The sequence below is a fragment of the Castanea sativa genome, chromosome 3 (assembly GCF_040712315.1).
Source record: "Castanea sativa cultivar Marrone di Chiusa Pesio chromosome 3, ASM4071231v1".
Taxonomy (NCBI): domain Eukaryota; kingdom Viridiplantae; phylum Streptophyta; class Magnoliopsida; order Fagales; family Fagaceae; genus Castanea; species Castanea sativa.
In genome coordinates this window covers 54,090,945-54,113,999 of record NC_134015.1, presented here as the reverse complement: position 1 = coordinate 54,113,999, position 23,055 = coordinate 54,090,945, and the positions used below count along the sequence as shown (strand labels likewise).

At 33.8% G+C, this 23,055-nt stretch overlaps 4 protein-coding genes and 1 pseudogene across 4 annotated transcripts; 2 read left to right on the top strand and 3 right to left on the bottom strand.

The window, feature by feature from the left end:
• Window positions 1-554: 554 nt before the first annotated feature.
• On the top strand, window positions 555-11,018 carry LOC142629177 (uncharacterized). The gene is made up of 8 exons (XM_075803151.1): window positions 555-1,060; window positions 5,282-6,027; window positions 7,073-7,782; window positions 7,893-7,925; window positions 7,967-8,353; window positions 8,894-8,968; window positions 9,980-10,067; window positions 10,840-11,018. Exons 1-8 carry the CDS (start codon window positions 555-557, stop codon window positions 11,016-11,018), a joined length of 2,724 nt encoding a protein of 907 aa, XP_075659266.1.
• On the top strand, window positions 7,118-16,536 carry LOC142626902 (serine/threonine-protein kinase PBL27-like). The gene is made up of 6 exons (XM_075800619.1): window positions 7,118-7,720; window positions 7,893-8,713; window positions 8,894-8,968; window positions 9,803-9,899; window positions 9,980-13,465; window positions 16,244-16,536. The coding sequence occupies exon 5, from the start codon at window positions 11,065-11,067 to the stop codon at window positions 12,193-12,195; it is 1,131 nt and encodes a 376-aa protein (XP_075656734.1). The 5' UTR covers window positions 7,118-7,720; window positions 7,893-8,713; window positions 8,894-8,968; window positions 9,803-9,899; window positions 9,980-11,064; the 3' UTR covers window positions 12,196-13,465; window positions 16,244-16,536.
• A 298-nt stretch (window positions 16,537-16,834) lies between these two features.
• On the bottom strand, window positions 16,835-17,652 carry LOC142629175 (extracellular ribonuclease LE-like; annotated as a pseudogene).
• Window positions 17,653-18,107: 455 nt separating this feature from the next.
• LOC142629883 (pentatricopeptide repeat-containing protein At2g02980, chloroplastic-like) lies at window positions 18,108-20,186 on the bottom strand. The gene has a single exon (XM_075803934.1). The coding sequence runs from the start codon at window positions 19,901-19,903 to the stop codon at window positions 19,052-19,054; it is 852 nt and encodes a 283-aa protein (XP_075660049.1). The 5' UTR covers window positions 19,904-20,186; the 3' UTR covers window positions 18,108-19,051.
• On the bottom strand, window positions 18,354-19,000 carry LOC142629174 (pentatricopeptide repeat-containing protein At2g02980, chloroplastic-like). The gene is made up of 3 exons (XM_075803150.1): window positions 18,955-19,000; window positions 18,673-18,765; window positions 18,354-18,589 (listed from the first exon to the last, which is right to left on the bottom strand). Exons 1-3 carry the CDS (start codon window positions 18,998-19,000, stop codon window positions 18,354-18,356), a joined length of 375 nt encoding a protein of 124 aa, XP_075659265.1.
• Window positions 20,187-23,055: the final 2,869 nt, after the last annotated feature.

Genomic DNA, 23,055 nt, shown 5'->3' with positions numbered 1-23,055 from the left:
GATGAGCTTATCACGGGTAGCCGTATCTTTATACACATCTCTCTCTCCCTCTCTCTCTCTCTCTCTCTCTCTCTCTCTTCCGCTTCCTCTCAGTTCTCACTTCTTAATCATCTCTCTCTTTCTACCTCCGCCTCACTTCATGATCAGAACCCAGGCCAGCCTCAATCTCTCTCACTTCACTTATTAGCCCTCCAAACAAGCAGATCTGGAAAAAGCCTCTAATCTATTTCAAGCAATCTCATCAGTCTCTCCCCAAACAAACAGATCCGGCAAAAAAGAGGTAACTTCGGCTTTTGAGTCCTGACAACCATTGCTTTTTTAGAAAAAAAAAAGTTTAGGGAAAGAAACCGGCAAACTTGTGCACGGTTCCAACAACCGGACGGTTTGACTGCGGTCGGAACGGTTTCCCGCAAAAATAAAATTTCCAGTTTTGTGGGTTTAAAAAACCGGACTAGTGACTGGTTTCTCTCTCTCTTTCTCTCCGTTTTTGGCTTCATTATACGTGATCCATATCTGTTTTTTTTGTAGTTCAAGAATCACCAAGTTAACATCTGATGGCTTTTATGGGCACAAAAAGCGCATCCTCATCTTCTTCTTCTACCACGTCTGGATTTAAATACGATGTCTTTCTTAGCTTCAGAGGCAGTGACACCCGTAAAAATTTCACAGACCATCTATATGCTGCTTTGAATCAGAAAGGTATATTCACATTCAGGGATGATGAAAAACTTGAGCAAGGAACATTTATTGCTCCAGAGCTCTTGAGAGCAATAGAAGAATCGAGATTTGTTGTTGTCATTATCTCACAAGACTACGCTTCATCGAGTTGGTGTTTGATTGAACTAGCAAAGATTGTTGAGTGCATGGAAAAGGAGAGGCTTATAGTTTTGCCTGTTTTCCACTACATAGATCCCAGTGATGTGGGAAATCTAAAGAAGACTTTTGGAGAAGCCTTTGCTAAACATGAAGAGCATTACAAAGATAACATAGAGGAAGTACATAGATGGAAAGCTGCTTTGACAAAGGTTGCTAGTATTGCTGAATGGGATTTACAAGACAAGTAAGAATTTCTTCACTTGACCATACGATCACTTTCTTTTCTTGTCTTTTTGCTTTTGATTTTCTGCTGGCTAGTGATAATTTAAGTCAATCAAATTCCAACTTTGATAATTGAGTAACTTTTGCAAAGTTTGTATATAATCAATTACACTTCAAAGGGAATTTGATGAATTTCAGTTTCTCGTATAAATTTACAAGTCAAAAATATTATATGGATCGCACATAAGTTACTTTATGTATATTTGTTAAAGATAGCAAGTCACAAGTCCGTCATTCTTGTCTAAATTCATTGTGGAAAATACAGCTAGTAGTATTCCATTCATGCCCTCTAAACTTGCCCATTCTTAGTATTTTAATTTTTTAAAAAGTAATGCGCCAATATTCTTTGAGGTTTCACAAGATGACACTCATTCCCAAACATTTCAAGATATGACACTCATTCTTGAAATTCTATCAAATCATTATTTTTATAATTGAATATTACGTTCTATAAGAGTGTTGTTATAAGAGGTGTGATGAACTTATCTGTTGCATCTGGGGTGGAGCCAGACCAGCAGGGTGGGCGCAATTTCCCCCAACCCCACCCCTAAATTCCCTCAAGTTCTCTTAAAATTTAAGATTTCAGTTTTGTGTGTATAAAATATTCTTAATTTAAAATTTTTAATTGAAAATAACACTCTCCAAAAGCACAAAAAAATCTTATTTGTAACCTTAAAATAATAACATGATATACATTCACATTGAATTGAATTTCTGTCATTATCTAAAAAAAATTATAATATGATATATTATCGCAATATCCCCTAATCAATCTGCCAATTTTTATATGTTGTTGTTTTCAGAATTCTTTGAAACTGCTATATACTTTAGTCTTAACTCCCAATATAATCAAGGAAAAAAATTCTTATTTGTAGCATAAAAATTATGACATGGTATGTTTTCACAATTTTTTCTAACCAATTTTTTGAATTTTATTTGTTGTTTTAAAACTGTTTTGTACATTGCCATATAGTTTTTAAAGGACTTTAAAAAATCAAAGACATACATAGAACATTTAAAAGTTTTTGAATATATGACCATACTATTAATACTTCCAAGTTAATTTATTTTTCATCTCACTTTTAAGCATTCAAATTATATGTTTTACATCTTCTCAAAAAAAATTATATGTTTACTACATATTATAGTCAGATTTAAATTATGATGTAGTTTGAACATAACAATGACTTCATACTAATTCCAATACTACTAGGTGCTGTACCAAAAAAAAAAAAAAACACTCTAATACTAGGCTCAAATAAGAAATTGAAACCAATTACCAAAAAAAAAGCTATAACTTACATCTACACTTATTTTCTTTATCAATCAAATTTTTTTTTTTTGTTTAATAAATTACCTAAACGATTACTTTAGATTTGTGAGGATTGATGATCCATGTCAGTTGCTAGTGTATACATGTTAGCTTACTGGGCTTGGGCCCATTATAGTATTAAACTTGCCCTACATTCTTATTGCTTATGCTACAAAAAAGATATGTCTGTATAAAGACTCACTTTTACATTTTTTGACCCAAATTAACATACAGACAAAATTACACAAAATAATAGCTCATTTTTATAGGTTAAATTACAATTCATGCTCAGTAATATGTGGTTTTGTTATTTTGAAAATTTTTAACTAAAAATTTTATAAATCAGGGAAAAAATATTTATCTTTTCTTTTCCAAATTAGAGGGAAAAAGGAAAGGAAATTTTTTTTAAAATCTCATCTAGAATGCATAAATACAACAAAAATTTATACATATTTAACCCCCCCCAAAAAAAAAAAAAAAACTCCAACAAATTTTCAGTACAATATTTTTTCTGAAACAACTTTTCTTTACCTTTCCATAATTCTCCTAACAAACAAACAACTTCCACACATTACACCCTTCTTCGTCACCGACAATTTGTTTGTGGCACAAGGGATGCTAGTCACTGCCGGAGCAACACTCCATGACAATGCAACAGAGATGCAAGGCTTCAAACTCGGCGTGGAGCTTAGGCAAAAAAGGATGGATGGTCCAGCATCTTCCTCTCCATCTCCACTCTCTGCACCTTCTTCTTCTTCTTCACCAAGGCCTCTTTGTCCACCACCTTCATCACGTAGATGTCACCTGCATTTTAAAAAGTTTGTATTAGTTTTTTAGATTTTTTAATTCTAAAAAATGTTTTTGGGGACAATAATAATATGATCTTAAGCACTCGTTTATGAGGATGAAATAAAATTAAATGAAAATGAATGAAAAAAATTAATTTTAGAATATTCTTCCCTTTCTTTATTTGAGAGAGTTTTAATGGAGGGAATGTAATCATTCTAATTTTTTGCTAAAACTCTTAAAATACTCCTATATATTTAGCCATTTATTTTGAAATAAGGGCCTAATCGTAATATTTTCATAAAATGATTCCGTTTCTTTCCTTTTATGTTACTCCCAAACAAGGTTACTTACATTCCATTCATTTCCATTCCTTTATTTTAAAATATCCAAACAAGGTTACTTAATTCAATTTCAATCATTTCTTTTCCCTTACATAAATACATTCCATTCATTTCCATTTCTTTATGATTATTCATTTCCATTCCATTTCATTCTCCTATGAACTCCCAAACGAAGCCTAATTGAAGACCTTAATTGAATAAATTTGAAAATTTAAAATTTAGAGGACTCAATTGAATGGAAGTGAAGTTAGAGAAATGAATTGAATTTTGGTCAAAGTTAGATGATGCAAATTGTAATTTAGTCTTCTTTTATAATATGACAAATAATGAATTTTCATCTATTAAATTTTGATAAATCTATTATACGAATGTAGGGTTTAGAAAATGTTTAACTCTTGTAAAACCATATAACATGTAATTTGAACCCATCCTTTTTATATATTATTTTACTAGACCTGGCAAACGAGGTGGGTTGATCAGGTTTGGGTTCAACCTAGTTGAGTTTGGGTCAAATTGGTTTCGGGTTAGAAATAGTTGTCCTAAATGGGTCACAAAACCTATGACTCTAACCCAGTCTTTTGAGGGCTAGGTCGACCCGATATCACCCGTATCTTTTCACATTAAAAAATATATATAAAATGAAAAAAATCAATCATTCTATCTTCTCTTCCTTTTATAACAAATAAGAGAACTTACAAACAAAATCACTTAAAAATAAATGTTGAATAACATATAAAATCATTTTTTTTTGACAAAGTTGAATAATACATAAAATCATAAATGAACATAGTCCAAATTAAATAATACATAAATATTTAAAGTTATATGGTCCAAACTTGTTTACTAATCTTATCATCATTACACAAGACCAGAAAAACAAGCACTAGATTTGGACCATATCACATTAACGACCTCATTAGGTGCACCTATTGCATCCAAAATATAAAATAAACTTAGATTATCTTCAAAGATAACTAAATGTATAAAGTGTTACGAATAAAATATAACATATTGGGGAAAAGAAAAATAAGTAAATAATTAATATGAATTACATCTCAATTTACTTGAGAATTGTACACCAAGTTGGTGAGTAATATTGTCAATATTTTCAACTCCAATATACAATTTTAATATAAATTAGTATTCAATAAACACATGTCAATAAAGAACTATATTTTTTAATAACTATGACTATTCTATAAAGGAAATTAAATAAGTAGAAGTGACAAAAAAAAAAAAAAATGGAAGACAAGAACAAAAAAGGACTCAAAATGAAAAGTTCATGTGTTGTTAAAAAATGGTCAACCTGCAAGTTGACCTGACCCGGACTTTCACAAGATTGAATTGACTCGTCTTTTTATGTGTCCAAAAAAACCCGACCCATATTTATATATTTTTTTCTTCAAGTTTAAGCAGGTTAATGAGCTCAAGTCCCATTCTGCCTGGTCTAATTTTGAGATGTTGTGATGACAAAATCCAGGAATAACTGCAACTATATTTTCAATTTCAAAAGCTTTATTGAAGGTTATTAATTTCATATTTAAGGATGTTGGCATATTTTAACCATTCTCACCCAATACCACCATGTAGATTTTTTTTTTATGAGACCACTACTCAGATCACATTTATGTGTGCGTGTGTAGGAATGCTTTGATAAGCAAGGGCAACTGATTTGCTGAATATTTTCTATCTTTATGCCATTTGCTAACTCAACAAAATTATTGTCCTACATTCGTTGCAGACATGAGGCAAAAGTTGTTGAAGAAATAGTTAAAAAGATATTGGATAAATTGACTTATACATACTCAATTGTTCACAAGGATTTTGTTGGAATAAACTCTCGAATGGGGGAACTGATGAATTTATTAGGCATGGGGTTGAATGATGTTCGCTTTATAGGGATTTGTGGAATGGGGGGATTGGGTAAAACAACTCTAGCAAGAGTTGTTTATGATAGATTTCGTCATCATTTTGAAGGCAGCAGCTTTCTAGCTAATGTTAGAGAAGAATGTGAAAAACATGGTTTAGTTCATTTTCAGAAACAGCTTCTTTCTGATATCTTGATTGAAAGAAATATTCATTTTTCAGATGTTCAATGGGGAAGTAATGTGATAGAGAAAAGATTATGTTATAAAAGTGTTCTTATCATTCTTGATGATGTGGATCAACTTGATCAGTTAGAAGCATTAGCAGGCGAGCGAGGTTGGTTTGGTCGAGGGAGTAGAGTCATTATAACAACAAGAGATCAACATCTATTGATCAAACATGATGTGGCTGATGCTGAAATATACAAGGCTAAGGAATTGAATAGTGATGAAGCTCTTCAGCTATTTAGTCGAAAAGCCTTCAAGAAAGACCATCCTTCAGAAGGTTATGTGGAGTTGTCCAAGAAAGCGATATGTTATGCTCAAGGCCTTCCTTTGGCTCTTGAAGTTTTGGGTTCCTTCTTGAAACGTAGAAGTTCTGATGCATGGGAAAGTGCCTTAGGTAGACTAGAAGAAGCTCCTCAAAAAAAAAATTCTGGATACACTCTAAATAAGTTTTGATGGCTTGGAAGAAACAGAGAAAAAAATATTTTTAGATATTGCTTGTTTCTTCTCATGTAACAAATATACTACAAACTCCCTGTTACAAGCCAAGCATTGATATAGATGTACTTGTGGAAAAATCTCTCATAACCATCTTCGGGGTATATTTGTGGATGCATGATTTACTGCAACAATTAGGTAGGCAAATTGCTCATAGCCAGTCCCCTGAATAGCCTGGTAGTCGTAGTAGGTTGTGCCTCAAGGATGATGTCCTTCATGTACTGAAAAATAACACAGTAAGTTGATTATGTAGAATTTTTCTCTTTATTTTTTTTTCTTTTTCACTAGGTAGATGTATTGTATTTTTCTTTCATTTTTTTTTTCTTTCTAACATTTTTTAAAATGTTAGTTCATCACTATTATTTTTGCTTAAAATTTTAAAATCATTATACATTTGGAAAATTCTATTATGAGTTGACTTGATGCTTCTCCCATTAGGGATCAGAAAAAATTTGAGGCATAATGTTGCATTTGCCCCAACCGGTAAAAGTGCAACTACACACGGAAGCTTTCAAAAAGATGAAAAATCTCAAATTTCTAATAGTTGAGAATTTGCATATTTATGAACCACTTGAATTTCTTCCCCACAGTCTAAAATTTTTAAAGTGGCCTAATTATCCTTTTCACTAGCTATCCGAATATTTTCCTGAACAACTTGTTGCTATTGAGATGCCACGTAGACGCTTTAGATTGCCAAAGCTAATTATGATTATGTATATTTTTAAATTGGGATTTTTGTTAAATTTTTTATTTTAAATTTTGTTGTAGTTAACTTTTGAATTTTTTTTTTCCCTACAGGAGCGCCGGTTAGAAAATTTGACAGATATTGATCTCAGTGGTTGTGAATTTATTACGAAATTACCTAAATTATGGGCCCCAAATTTAGAGAGTTTATGGTTGTGAAAATTTAGTTAAATTAACTGAATTACGGGCCCCAAATTTAGAGTATTTGGACCTCTCAGGTTGTGAAAATTTAGTTGAGATTGATGAATGCTTTGGATCTCTTGAAAAGCTTACAACATGGGTTCTCAATGGTTGTAGAAAACTTCAAATTCTTCCAAGCCAGCTCAGGTTGAAATCTCTTTATCTTTATATTCTTTCTGGCTGCTCAAGCCTTGAGAAGCTCCCTAATTTTCATCTAGAAATGGAATGTTTAAATACCTTCGAATTAGAAGGGAGTGGTATTAGAGAAGTGCCTTCATCAATCGAGCATCTCACTAAGCTTGACAAATTAAACCTTTTTGGTTGCAAAAACCTTGGGGATCTTCCAGATAGCATTTATAAATTGCAACAGCTTCAGGAATTGGCGACTCCTACTGGCAAATTGAGACCGACGTGCAATTCTTTTGATGGCTCCTCAGGATATGGGTTTGTGAACATGTGGTGGCTGGATTTCCATGAATATGAAGGCATAATTGAATTAGATCTTTTGATGAAGCCTGATTACTTCCTTGCATTGGAAATTATAACTCTATGTTCTACCAATATTGTTACCATCCCTAAAAGCATTAGCAGATTTCCCAAATTAAAACAACTTTATGCTACGGATTGCAAGCTTCTTCGTGAAATTCAAGGAATTCCACAACCACTAGGTAGGGTTTATGTGAATAATTCCATGTTGTTGAATACCTCACCAAGCAGGCTATTTAATCAGGTCTCTCTCTTTCTTTAAGATATATATAAAGAAACATTTTTTGTTACTTTATCTAAATACTTTACGAGATTTGCTAAATGAAAAATATTGAAATTTCTAATTGCATGCAGGTAATAGGAATTATTGGGATTTTACCAAATAGAGTATGTGGTAGGGCAAGAGCAACATATCAATGGATCTGCAGTTCTCCAATAATTTGCCATCTGAAACTAAGGCTACTGAATGGGTTGATTTTTGGGGAGAGGGCTTTGATGGCTTTGATTGTGCTATTACTTTTTCGGGAACTCAGATGCTGAAATGGTTTAATCATCAAAGTGTTGATAACTCCATATTTTTCTTTGTTGGTCGCAATTTTCCAAAATTGGTTGTCTGTATTGTTCCTGGACCAGAGGGCTTTGATGGCTTTGTTGAAATTTCCATCAATGGTTATGAAATTCCTGAATATGAGTCTATTCATCTAGGGGGAGATACACAATATTCTCGTTCACAATATTTATTTTCTCTAACTCAATGGTCTCTGCTGCAGAGGCATTTGAATGAATCAAATCCAACTGACCAGAATCTTGTTAAGGTTTCCATTAGATATGACTTAGATGACACCTGTTATTCTATAAAAATGTGGGGGTCCACGTAGAATGCACCTGATATGAGTGAGATGACACCTGTTATTCTATAAAAATGTGGGGGGTCCACGTAGAATGCACCTGTCCTCCTCAAGAAGATGATGCTGTTAATTATGGGTGTTCTATAAAAGGTTGGGGGACGAAGAAACAGAGGACATGATTATGGGTATTCTATAAAAGGTTGGGGGTCGAAGAAACAGAGGACACGTTGATGAACACTGAAGAAATATGCCTCAATAAAAAAATCACATTGAAACTGTTTCTCCTCAGTCGTTTCTGACTCGTTTCTTTTTGCATTTGATGCCAAGGTATGTTTCCATTTTTGGTAGCACTGTTTCATTTGCATCTGTTACACAATGGCAATGGAAATCATATCAACTTATAAGTATTTATTGTGTTTCTATAATAAAAAAAAAAAGGTACTGAATAAGTTTCTGAACTTAAAAATTGTAATTTGGTTACTTGGTCTTATTTTTTTGTTAATGCAGTTGACTAGGATGGTCGTGGTTGAAGTCACTGGCAGGCCCCAGATTTCCTTTTGCCTTGGATGTGAGCTCTGTCTGGTATGATTTTGTGTTTTTTTCAATCTAATTTTTCAAATTGAGATGCATAATTTCTGCTTAGCTTACCATGGTGAGGAAAGATCTTGCAATTGTTTCCTAGTTTTATTCATTCGTTTGGACTTAATTAGTTTCTTGATTTAAAAAATTATGTACACCAATCGCCTAGAATCCTGACTTTTGTAGAAAATGTGTATCATTTTGAATTTTAGAAGCTACATTAATTTTGTTGGCTGTGTACAAGATTGTTTGAGATAAATCGTAAATGATTTGCATTAGCATTACAGCATCACACCTGAATGGTCTATACTAATTTACCAGGTTAGCTGGTCATTTAAGACATGCTAACCAAAAATTAGAAAGGTTGTGTATTTTAATATCTTTGGTTGGGTCTCTAGAAGAATATAGTTCATATTTGACTGGTTGAAGAGCTGATTTTCAAAGATATAATCTAAAAGCATAGATCTTTAATATTTTTTTTGTTCTCTCTCTCTCTATTAATTAGGAATATTTGATATAGTAAGGATCACAGGGCCATGATTTCATTATTGTTGGCATAGCAACAGTAGCGGCTACTATAACTCTTTTTTTCCTTTAAGTTTTTGCATTTAAGATGATCTTTTTATCCTTTAGAATCATCTGTCCGCATTTTTTAGCCACTTTTCTAAAGGTCAAACTAAATTTTCAAAGTAGTTCGAGTCACCCTATTGCCATTAGATACAAGACAAGCATTAACGGGAAATCTTCAATTTCAAGTCAGTCTTACGCAAGTAGAAAAGATAGTTGGAAAATGAAAATCAGCATTTAATAGGTTAACCCAGTTTGTGAATTCTGCAGAAGGTTATGAGCTATAAGCATCTCAAACTTCATGGCATACTGTGAACTGAAGACAAGGGCAGTCTAGCAAATTTTGCGATGAGCCCTCTACACTGAGGTAAACTTGAAGCTCCTTCTCTACTCATTGATGAAGTCACTTAGACCCAGACTCGGCTTAACCCTGCATTACAAATGCAGGATGAGACACACTGTTTCCTTCAAGTTGGAGGAAATGAAAAACCTTTCAAGTACTCAAAGAATTGTCTTTTGGCATGCTTGTCCTCAGGTAAATAATATCCATAGACATTTGTCCATTAAGAACTCGCCTCAATTCAACTTTTTGCATAAACAACATATTTGATGAGAACAAGAAGTATACCTTCTGTAATCCAATGCAAAAGTTCCGATTTACCCATTGCAAGATTTTTGTTACAAATTTTGGCTGTGATTCAGGTTGGTAAACACTGTTCACAACTTAGAGAAACACAGATTGATTATAAGAAAACTGGTAGCAAGCACACACGCACACAAACACACACACACACACACACACACACACATATATTTTCATAAAACTGTATGTGGGTGTATTTTAAGAATTAATTTTAATAGATGAAAAGTAATTGTTGAAAGCTTTCTGCTTCTCTTTTTTTTTTTTGGGTGGGGTGTAGAGGAGCTGAAGGACTGAGAGTCTTTCATAGCATCATTCAAACTATTTCAAGAGAGTTCACAAACAATAAACTTGACTACACATGCCCAAGAGAAATTTTATTTGTTATTAAGGACTTCAAAACCTGAAAACAAAGTGTCACAAGGTGCACCCCTGTTCAAGTTCTAACATGTCAAAAGACAAAAAAAGGCTTTTAAAAATTGTATATATGTATTATGCATTGAACTTACAATTATAATATTGATACAATGACTTCTTACCAACCCATGGAAATTAGAAACAAATTACTATCACATCTTGAAAAAGAGGTTGGGTGCAGATTCACACTACTTTCTAGGAAGTTTTCTTGTCTATAAGAAGTGAAAAGAAAATTGTGATGGACCAACAGCTATTCCAAAAGATGGACCAACAACACATGTTGCAGCACAAACATTTACATTTCGGGAACTTGCAACGGCAACAAAGAACTTTAGGCCAGAAAGTTTACTGGGTGAAGGTGGTTTTGGTCATGTTTATAAAGGTCAGTTGGAGAGCACTGGACAGGTAGTTGCTGTGAAACAGCTTTGACAGAAATGGTTTACAAGGAAATCGAGAATTTTTAGTGGAGGTTCTCATGCTTAGCCTCTTACACCACCCAAACCTTGTCAACTTGATCGGTTATTGTGCTGATGGAGACCAACGCCTCCTTGTTTACGAGTTTATGCCATTGGGGTCCTTGGAGGATCATTTACATGATATTCCACTGGACAAGGAGCCCCTGGACTGGAATACAAGGATGAAGATTGCAGCAGGTGCAGCTAAGGGGTTGGAATATTTGCATGATAAAGCAAATCCTCCTGTCATATACAGAGACTTAAAATCATCCAACATCCTTCTTGATGAGGGATATCACCCTAAGCTATCAGATTTTGGACTTCGAAAACTAGGTCCTTTTGGTGATAAGACTCATGTGTCCACACGTGTCATGGGGACATATGGGTATTGTGCTCCGGAATATGCTATGACAGGTCAACTCACTCTAAAGTCTGATGTCCATAGTTTTGGAGTTGTCTTTCTTGAACTTATAACAGGGCGCAAGGTAATTGATAATACACGAGCTCCTGGAGAGCATAATCTTGTTGCTTGGGCACAACCACTTTTCAAGGATAGTAGAAAATTTTCCAAAATGGTTGATCCACTACTGAAAGGTCGTTATCCGATGCGAGGACTCTACCAAGCTCTTGCAGTTGCAGCCATGTGTTTGCAGGAACAAACTGCTACCAGGCCTCTAATAGGGGATGTTGTGACTGCTCTCACATATTTAGCCTCCCAAACATATGACCCAATTGCCGTGGCCGCTCAAAATAACAGAGTTGGTCCATCTACTCCTAGGAGCAGGGATGAAAGGAGGGGCATGGCAGATGGGTTGGATAGCCCAGAAGATCGTGGGTGGCTTGGTTCCCCTTCTACTCATAAAAATTCACCTGATTTCAGAAAGAGAGATGCAAGGGAATCAAGTACTGGCACAGCATTGGCCAGGATTGAAACCGGTGGTGGTTCTGGGAGAAAATTGGGTTTGGATGAGTTAGAGCGACATGAATCTCAGAGAGATAGCCCCGTACGTACTGGGAGAGCAGGGGAAACACCAAGGAATCGTGATTTAGATAGAGAACGTGCTGCGGCAGAGGCAAAAGTATGGGGTGAGAATTGGAGAGAGAAGAAGCGGGCAAATGCGATGGGTAGCTTCGATGGTACATATGAGTAAATACACTAAAGCTCCAAGTCATTTTACATGAGTCCGCTAGGGAGGAAATGTTGCATTGGGAGTAATCATAAAGAAAGAGAATGCGCAAGATGAATCATCCTTTAATTTCTTGGTTTCCATGTCCACCCAGGAAATGAAGGGGGTCTTGTATCCAACCTTGTCTTTTGTTGCTTGTCTTATATCATTCTTGTTGTTGAGTACAGAAACTGAACGATGCGTAATTATGTGGTAATGGAAGGAATCACAGTTAGATGGAACAAGGGAGAGGGTTGCTGTTGTGATATGGGGCATTTAGATGTAACCCCCAGCGTAATGTTGTCTGCATTCATCTATGTATCTAGGAATTTCAGGAGTCTGTTAGAGAGCCATGAAGATGTCTAATTTTTGCCCCCATATTATTATATTGTCTGTACGCGGGAAAACTTAGTGGGTTTGTTGTGGGTGTCAGTTACATCTTGTACTTTCATAGGTATACGGATTTGAGTTATGTTTTCGGCTTATAAAAAAAAAAAAAAAGCAATGGGATTATCTATGCTCACAGAAGCTGAATGGCTGGTAAGAAATGGGAACTCAATTCTTAATAACTATGACTTTTGGGTTAATGTAAGATCTAATGTGTATTGGGGAAATTATCCATATATTACAAGGGCTTTTTATTTTTTTCGACCAATCTACTGCACAATGAAATTGTGCATTAGTGAGAAATTGATATGCATTTGATGTAGCCAACTCTGTCATTTAGAAGGAGCTAAATCGTACGTCGGGAAGTGCAGTTAAGACCGATTAGGTCCAATGAATCAGTCAGGTCTTTTTTCTGTCAACCAAGCCTACTGGCTTCTCTATAGTGAATGCTTATATGGAAGGAGCAGAACTCTGAGATATAGTTCTTAAATGTGCACTGACCTATGGAAGCTTAAATCCTTTCTCAAACTGCTTATTTTCCTCTGGAAAGTGTTAAATGATAGTCTTTGGTAAGAAGAGAGTTTACAACGAGCAATCTAATCACTGATGCTCTTTATCCTTATTGTGATTGATAAGAGGAATCCTTCTTGTTTTTTACTTTTTTATTAATTGTGTTAGATGGATATCTGTAGTTTGTTTTTTTCTCTTCTATACGTTTGGCTAAATGTTCTCCTTGGTTTGACTCTTCTCATCCAGAATGTCTGTACTATATCCTATGTCATGACCATGAATTTCTTAGATATGTTTTGCTTCATTTTCAAGTACAATGTCCATTTTCTGCATCTCTCACGACCACATGATCCACATTGTGAGTATCCGTTCTGTGCTATGGTTACTTTCTCTTTGTTTTTCCTGCTATTGGTATTGGAAATTTTCTTTATATTTCATGTTCTTATTTATATTGGTGGTGTTGGAGTTGTTTAATTTGGTTTAGCACGCAATAGTCTGTATTGGGTCAGCTCGAGTGTGTAATAATTTAGAGTGCTTAGATGGTAAATGCTTGGTAAATATTTATGTAATTTCTGTTTTCTTTTACTGGGTTTAAGATATACTGGTGTGATGATTTGGAGTGTTGTGTAACTTTGTGGAGCTTAATTATTGTTTTGGTACTGGTTTTCAATGAATTTGGAATTGAAAGTCGAAGAATTATTCATTGTTTAAAGTTGTACTACAAGTTGAAGATTTAGGTTAGTGGCATGTGTTATCTGCTCCCTCAAAGTGTTACTGAAAGTTATTTTGTATCTCAACTTCAATGTGAATCCACCAATGAAATCTTAACTGGAATTGTGTCCCAAGCATTGTTTGTGTAATATAGAAAACTGGTATAGGTTTATCATACTTTAGCATTGAATCTACCTTTTTATCTAATTGTTAGTTTTTCTCTCTCTCTCTCTCTCTCTCTCTCTCAAGTTTTTCACATTTTGTCCTACTTTGCTGTGATCTCTAGAAAGGACTTGCAATTTTCTGTTGAGGTTAATAGAACCATGTTTCCTTACTAAAAGTTACTTTGTATCCAAACTTCTATCCGAATCCATGAATGATAGATATCTTAACTGGAGATTGTGCCCAAGCATTGTTTATGTGAAATAGCAAACAGAGAGAACCAAGAAACAATACCAACATTTTTTTTCTTTTTCTTAAATCATTGATTGTGTTCTAATGCTTAGCTAGATTTAAATTTGATTGTACATACCCCGTGTAATGCAATTTAGAAGGATAAGTATTAAATAAACTTCACAAACTAAACAACAGAAGGTATGGAAAATAATAAACATACCATTATGCACTGTAATAACAATAGAAATACAAATTTGCTATAATCATTACCATTACATGGGTATGGGTTGTATTTGATTTCCTCTGGATTTCACTAAATTTTTTTAGATAAGCTTTGGCTTTGAGGAAGAAATTTCCTATTAAAATAGTAGTCCTATTGGTAAGTGCTTTGCTTATATTCCTTTTGGAGATTAATATATACTTTATGGGGATGTTTAGATTTTCTTAGGAATTTTGATTAATGGGGACTGCTTTTGCTAAGGTGGCAATGTTGTTACTGAAAGAGGAAAATGATGTTTATAAGAAGCCTAAATGGTTGTGGCGTTATGGTGTGGAGAATGATGTCCTTTGGAGAATGGTCATTGGGGCGAAGTATGGGAATAATTGGGGTGGTTGGTGTACAAAATCTGTGTCCGGAGCTTATGGCATTTGTATGTGGAAGTCCATTAGAAGTGGTTGGCTGAATTTTTCCAAGTTCCTTCAGTATGAGGTAGGTGATGGTACTCGTGTGAAATTTTGGGATGATGTGTGGTGTGGGGATTGTCCTCTCAAGGAGGCGTTTCTAGATTTATACAATATTAGTAGGACAAGGGATGCTTCGGTCTCTAAGGTTATGTGCTATGCAAATGGGAGAATTTTTTGGGACCTACAATTTTGCCGTTTAGTGAATGATCAAGAGTCACAATCGTTGGATTCGTGTATGGTTTTGATCTATTCCACAAAGGTGCAGGGTGTAGGTTCTGACAAGCTTTGTTGGAAGCTAGCCAGCAAGCGAGGTTTCGAGGTGAGTGGGTATTATCACTCCCTTCCCCCTCCACTGCCAGTCCTTTCCCTTGGAAAATGATATGGCAATCGAAGGTTCCCCTTGGGTTGCTTTTTTCTCTTGGACTGCTGCTCTAGGCAAAATTCTTACTATTGATAATCTTCGGAAGAGACATTTTGTTGTTCTTGAGTGGTGTTATATGTGCAAAAGGTGTGGGGAATCTGTAGATCATCTCCTCCTTCACTATCCTATAGCATATGAGACGTGGAGTATGGTTAGCTTGTTTGGTATTTGTTGGGCGATGCCGCAAAAGGTAGTGGATTTGTTGGATTATTGGGCTTGCAATTTCAGGCGTCATCACAATATAGTGATTTGGAGGATGGTGCCGCATTGTTTGATGTGTTGTATCTAGCAGGAATGGAATTCTAGAAGATTTGAGGGTTGCGAACGATCCATTCTTGAGTTTAATTCTTTTTTTCTTTTTTACTCTTCTCGAATGGTGTTTAGTTTTACCATCTTTTCCTTGTCTTTCCCTTCCTATTTTGCTTGATCATTGTAATTTAGTTTCCTGATGTTTTTGCCTCTTTAGTACATTTCCTATGTACGGGGCTGTGTTCTTCTCTAATATATATTTTTCGTTACTTATCAAAAAAAAAAAAAAAAAAGCCTAAAATGAGATAAAGAAAGGGTATTTCTTCCCCATTGTTAGAAAGTTAAAATATGCAAAATATTGATAACCTAAATTACTTATTATGTACCAAATACAGTGATTGATAATCTAAATTGCTTCTTACTTCCCAGAAATGTCAAAAGTAACTGTTGTTGTACCTGAACTTGGGACCTCTCTGCCTTGAATTGTTTAAAAACTTTGTATCTCTGAATTAATTTAGTAATAATTTCATACATTTTTTAATCCAACTTGTTTCTTAAGATAGGTTTTTCATCTATCCTTTATTCGCCAATATGGAAATATTTGCTTCCTTCTAATGGTCAAGGTTTCAGTAACTATTTTTCACTATCAATGTTAAAGTTGTTCTCTATATACAGGTGCTGAAGGTGTTAATGTGGCAGTTGCTTCTAAAGATTGCACCCTAAAGGCGATAGACGAAGGTAATTGGAAAAAGCCAATAAGCTGTAACTCAAATGACAAAGAAGGAAAGCTACTAAATTAAAGTAATAGGATGAACCCTTTGTGCATAATTTTTTTTGTTTGGACGTGTATGCCTAAGTTTTTGTTGGCTTGGTTCCTTATTTTTATTCCATGGTTAAACATTCTCTGTATTTTTGTACCATGCTCCCAAAGGTCGTAACGATCGACCAGTTAGGATTTTCTATTTAACAAAGGTTCTTAGAGAAATTTTTATAAAAACTGCGAAGCACCTCGCTCAGTATAAAATCATTGATAGTAACCCTCAAAATATGAATCAGGACTCACAGACTTGATTTCTATAATGAAAATTTTATTTTTCTTCAATGTAAAGGTGTACATAATAGATATGATTATTTTTCCATAGCTTATATTATACCACAAGAGAATACGAATGATTGGTAATTAGGCAGGACAAAAGTTGAAATATCCAATACACTATCAGCAAACCTTGTTTAAGGGAGACATTCCACTTTCTTCCTCTACTATATTTAGAAGGTAGGGAAATCAATGTTGGAGGCACATGCCCCTTTTGGTAGCATAGGACATTTGATGAGTTGTGACCCAGAAGTGTCTATACAGATAAATCTGGCTAAGCTGGCTATTATCTGATGTAACAACATTGCATTTTATCCTAGGAGCATACCTAGTTGCTCCTTTTATAGCATCACTTATGCTACCAAGCTATAAAAACTCTTATCTGGATGAATCCCTGTAACATTTTTTTCCCCACTCAATGTTAAATGAAAATAAAAAACGAAGAAAAGGTTTACGAAATTTAAGCTTGGACAACCAATTTTAAGTTACTAAGGAAATGAAGAGTTACCTGCACTTTCAAGAATTTGGAGGAGGTCTATAAGTTTGTCAAATTAGTTTATAAGTTTCATATAGTAAGATTGATAACAACTTAACATTTTCCTAATAAAAAATTGGTACCTTGGATTGAAAGTAAGGGCTGTTAGGATCGCAGTTGGATGGGTATGAGCCATCATTGTAATTAGGCCAAAGCCATTGAATGCTGAAATCAGTTTTGGGTTTTCCTGTTGTTGGATAGCAACAACTTTGTTTTGTGTCACAGTATTATCCAGGCCACTGCATTAGAGATTTAGAGTGGTGAAATCAAGAAAAAGTTCTGATGTTATGACAACATCAAATAAGAGTAGTTAGTGTTGAAAAGGATGATCTTCTCTTAAATAATCCCACTCAGTAGCTGTACAAGGTAGAAGAAATCGAAACTCTGTGAAACACATCCAATTGCTAGGCATTGTACTAATAAAAGCTTGATGAAGATTGCACAATTGGGTTTCATACTTTCATCTGTGTGTGTGTGAGAGAGAGAGAGAGGTGTGGAATTTGTTTTTGGACTTAGGGTGATAGTTTAATGATGTGAATGGCAGTATTTTTAGGCGAAAACATACGTGTGGACAGAATATTTGGTGCAGCATATGCTTGCTGCTATTACCATTAATTTATCACCTGTGTTGTGTCAAACAAATGCACCTAATTAGCCTTTCACATTGGGAGTTTGGGACGAGTTTTCCACAACTTCATTGGTTTTGTCTGTATTTTTGTGAGAAAAATAAATTTAATGAAATTATTATTTACTTATCATATTGAAACAACTAACTTTGACTTTGTTTTTTTCCTTGCTACATAAGAAGTTACTGTAAACCAACCACAAAAAATAGCAACAAAAAGGCACTCAGACCTGTAAAATGTCCTCATTGAGAGCAGGAAAAACTTCTGCCACGTCATTTTCCTCTGCTTTGTGTTTAATAGTTGACTTTAAAAGTAATTGATTTGCCTAAATTACAAAAGCTTTATTCCACTTTTTGGAACTGATTTTTTATCTGTACAAATCAATAGTAGGCTTTATTCCACTCTTTGGAACCAATTTTGTACAAATAGATTCCAAAGATGCACATTCTTGCATCATACATTTGCCTAAACCCAAAATCTGGTACGGATCATTAACTTGCCAGATTTATATAATTCATTACTCATTGTTGATTATGACCAATTTGCTGTATAGAGACAATCCCCACATAGATTCTTCACCACCTGAATTTTTGTACCAGGGGAAGAGTTTAGAAGCCCAAAAGCAATAGCCAATTTTTTACTATGATATCTTAGAGTAATTTCTTTGTCCTCATCTTCCAAGTCTGCATGAAAAACTAAAGAAATATCAGGAACATACCCAACCAACTTCAATTCCTTGACTAACTTGTCAAGTGCTCGGAGCAAATCTGTAGAAACAGATTGCACTCCCTCCCCAGAGAAGAATTCATGCACGACATTGTTTTACCTCCACTGAACTACACCCAGGTACCTTCACCACCCCCTTGTCTTTCATCAGTTTCCTCAAATAATTCACATCTTCTCATCTCCCAGCCCTTGCGCACAAGTTCGATAAGATCACAGTCTCCTCCATGAGAGTCATCCAGTTCAAAAATTCATTTAATCACTCACTTTGCCAATTCTACATTGCCATGGCTGCTACAAGCAGATACCAAGGTTTGCCAAAGTATGGGAGTGGGCTAAATTGGTAATCCATCGATGAACTTATAAGCCTCATCTAAGCGACCAGCTCAACTAAGCAAATCCACCATACATCCATAGTGCTTGATACCCAGAATAATCCCATACTTGTCAGTCATGCTATAGAAATACTCACAACCTTCCCTTACTAAGCCAGTGTGGCTGCAAGCCTATAAAAGACCCAAAAATGTAATCTCAGCAGGTCGCACTCTCGCCCTCTTCATTTCTTCAAACAATGATATGGCTTTGGAACCATGCCCATGAGTTGCATATGCCATAACCATGGCTGACCAAGCCTGTGTATCTCTTACAGACATGTTCGCAAATTGCATCATGCCATCATCCAAGCTTCCACACTTTGCATACATATTTATAAGAGCAGTTTTGACCTTTACATATTTATCAAAACCATGCATCTTCACATACTCATGTATCCACCTCCCTAAGTCTAATGCTCCTAACAAAGCACAAGATGAAAGTATGCTAAGCAGTGTTACATCAGTATGCTTGAGATTACTCGCTTGCAATTCGCAAAACAATGACAACACCTCATTGGGCCGACTATTTCGAGCATATCCTGTGATTATTGCATTATAACAAACAACTGCCGCGTTCACATCATTGCACTCAGTATACATATTTATCAAAGTGGGACATACATATATGTTATGGTTGAGACCAAGTTTGGTAGCAAGGCAATGCAGTTGTTTACCTTCTTGCAATGCCTTAGAGCTTGCACATGCCTTGAGAAGAGAAGGGAAGGAACAGTCACCAGGGACAATGCCAGAGCATAGGATATCAGAAAATAGCAAAATGGCCTGAAGAAGGGCAATGGAGCGGGAGTATCCACAGGCCATGGAGTTGAAGACCACAATGTCCGGTTGGAGAATTTGGTCGAACAGTTGGTGGGCATGGTCCATAAAGGTAGCAGAAAGATGGAAAGCACAGCAACTGATGAGCTTGGTAAGGACAGTGATGTCATTTTGGAGGTGGGTAACCACGTCCATGGTAATCACGTCCATGTAATTATTGCTTACTGGACCTGGTTGTGACAACAGGGACCTTGTCTACAAAACCAACAGGGTCATTGATCATCTTCTTAGACAGCATTTACGGGTATACGTTAGTTCCTTCACTTCCTTTCTTTCTCACGGGCATGGTGCAAGTGTACTTAAAGATCGACCATTTCAATAGATATGTTCACTGTTCAAATTTCCACGTCCTAATAGCATTCACGTACGTACATCAGTTAGTGTATAATAGTAAAATATGTAAAATTTACCCAATTTTTCTTAAACACAACCCATATCAGTCTATGTATAATTGTGTAAATTTACAAGTTTGCTAAAATTTTGTAAATTTATGCTGACACTATTTATTTTGTATTTAATTATTTATTCTTTTATTAAGTATCTCAAAAATGAAGGAAGAGAGTGAATGGTAGTTTCTGTGTATGTAGGAAGAGAAACAATTAAAAAAATTAAGAAAAATTGATATTTTAATGAAATGTAATGTAAAATAGATAATCTGATGTGAAGTGTTTTAAAAAGTGAGTATGTAAAAATAAAAAAAAATCTTATTCTAAAATAAACAAAATTTTTTTAACAAGTTAATGGGTATGCTCTTTCTTATCTATCAAATTATATACCAAAGTCGGAAAAAGATAAATTAAACAAATAAGAAGAATATTGCATAAGACTGGTTTTATTTTTTATTACAATGATTTGATCGTTACAATAATAGGAGGTGGAATTTGAATAATAATTATCTTGATAAAGGAGAAAAGGTGATATCACTTAAGTACAAAATTCTTGGGGAAAAAACTTTCGTTTTAAATCTAATTTGAAATGAATATCATAATCTCCAATAGAACTCTGCACTACTGCTAAGCGTTATACCGATTCAAAAAGTATGACTGTGTGCTTAAATTTTAAAAAATTACATACGTAATCAGTGACCAACACCACAATCAACCAAGGGTACTAATTCACACAATTGGTTTAATTGAGGTGTTTATTACTATAACTTTCTTTAAATTTTAGGATGTAAATTTTAAATTAAGGATTGTTAGTAATTAGCCAAAAGTCTTAAAACTTAATTGATACATTTCCATCCACAAAGTATTTAGAGGTCGAAGAGAGAAAGTGTTCACTAAATGAAATAGACTAAATTACAAATTATAGTTTCTAACTTTGATACATTTTCAATTCAGTTCTTCACGTCTAATTTTTCCTTTCACTTCAATTCTTGAACTTTCATTATTTTTCTAGGAAAATTCTAGGACCAAAACTTTTGCCACAAGAAATTCTATGACAGATTTTCAACCAAAAGAATAATTAGCATAAAATTTCTAGAAGATCCCGTGATTACCATTATATAAAAATAACAAATTAAATTTAAAAATGTATAAAATTAAAAATTAAAAAATTAAAAAAATGTACATTAGTTTTATTCCTATTTCAATTTTATCACAAATTTGACTTTTATCATTATATAAAAAAAAATTTTAAAAATGTTCATTAGTTTTATTCTCACATTTCAATATTGAAACTTATCATTATCCCCCAAAAAGTAATCTACACATTACTTTCTATAGAATAATCTTTTTTTTTTTAATCTCAAAGTAGAAATGGTCTCCCAAACATTATTTTGAAAATTGTTCGTAAATGTAGGAGCCAAACATATATAATGTAAAAATTATTATCTGAAAACTAGTTTTACGTTCAATTTTTTTGAATATTTTTTTCATATTTTTTTTTAAACAAAAAAAAAAACAAAAATCCTCCTACCAAACAAACCATTATTTATTATATGAAACTCATTCATATAGATTTTCTTGATATGTTTAAATTAACCTTTTTAAAAAAAAAATATTGAATGTTTAGGGCTTTAGGAATTATCTTTTTCTTTTATGGGAACTTTAGGCATTATATTAGAATTTTCTTTAAATTTTTTACAATTCATGAAATCCTCCTTGTAGGGATACTAGTTAATGGATTCAGATCCTCTAGAGTTTCTAGGGTACTCTACTAAGTAGAGTTCATTAAATCCTAACCACTCTTTAATGATTTAATGGTCTAGATTTTACCATGTCAGCATTTCATTAACAATCATCTTAATTGTTTTGTTTACAACATTATTTTATTATTTCAAGAATATTATTAATGAAATGCTGACATGGCAAAATCTAGACCATTAAATCATTAAAGAGTGGTTAGGATTTAATGAACTCTACTGGTAGAGTACCCTAAGAACTCTAGAGGATCTGAATCCCTAGTTAATTGAGCATGCAAATTGCTCATCATGTATTATTCCCTCTTGATAAGAAAAAGAATGTAGAAGTAGATTATTGAACTACTCCATTAATATGCTTAGTTTTTACTTCACAATTTAAATTTTGTTATAATGATACAATTGATTTTGATAAAAAATTTATTTTATTTAAAAAAAAAAGTTACTAAAATTGATTCCATTATAAAAATCGATCCGAAAGGTACAACATAATATTGTATTATTAATAAGTTTTTCAATGAAATTTGTATTTAAATTAATGATAATAAGTTTAGAAATTCTTTTAAAAAAATTATGTTGGGATAAGATTCGCTCCCATTAAATCTTTCAATTTCTTCCAATTTTTTAGTCATATGCAAGACACTTGACATTTACTTAATTTTGTGTGATCAATAAAAATTGAAATAAACTAGAATATTTAAATAGGAAGGGATCTTATTCTTATCCCAATTTAAATTAGAATAAATTAGCTCGAGGGGATCTTATTCTTATTCCAATCTAAATTAGAATAAATTAGCTTAATTAATTGGAGGAATCCCTTACGAGATAGGGTTAAGGGTTTTGAATCTAAAACCTCATGAATTTTGTGATGTTTTCAGAACCATTATACCAACTCATTGAGATTTTAATTATTTAGTTTAGATACATGCGTGTTAATTTCAATATGAAATCTACAAATAAATAAGTATAAATTTGACTATTTGTTGGTCGGTAGATCATGAGAGTTGATTGAAATTAATATATATATATATATATATATATATATACTAATTTCCCTTTAAAAAATCAAGTGAATTTTAAAGATTCACTTGATTGATGTAAAACAAATTCATCACTCACTACAATTGTTTTTTTTTTTTTTAATGTAGAAGTGTAATTATTA

Coding starts and splice junctions, on each gene's coding strand:
- LOC142626902 (XM_075800619.1), top strand. CDS start 11,065: ATGCTTAGCCTCTTACACCACCCAAACCTTGTCAACTTGATCGGTTAT.
- LOC142629174 (XM_075803150.1), bottom strand. CDS start 19,000: ATGACTGACAAGTATGGGATTATTCTGGGTATCAAGCACTATGGAT. Junction 18,766..18,954: donor GGGTATCAAGCACTATGGAT/GTATGGTGGATT, acceptor CTCATGGAGGAG/ACTGTGATCTTATCGAACTT. Junction 18,590..18,672: donor AAGACAAGGGGGTGGTGAAG/GTACCTGGGTGT, acceptor CTGTTTCTACAG/ATTTGCTCCGAGCACTTGAC.
- LOC142629177 (XM_075803151.1), top strand. CDS start 555: ATGGCTTTTATGGGCACAAAAAGCGCATCCTCATCTTCTTCTTCTACC. Junction 7,783..7,892: donor CAAGCAGGCTATTTAATCAG/GTCTCTCTCTTT, acceptor AATTGCATGCAG/GTAATAGGAATTATTGGGAT. Junction 8,354..8,893: donor CTGACCAGAATCTTGTTAAG/GTTTCCATTAGA, acceptor TTGTTAATGCAG/TTGACTAGGATGGTCGTGGT.
- LOC142629883 (XM_075803934.1), bottom strand. CDS start 19,903: ATGGACGTGATTACCATGGACGTGGTTACCCACCTCCAAAATGACATC.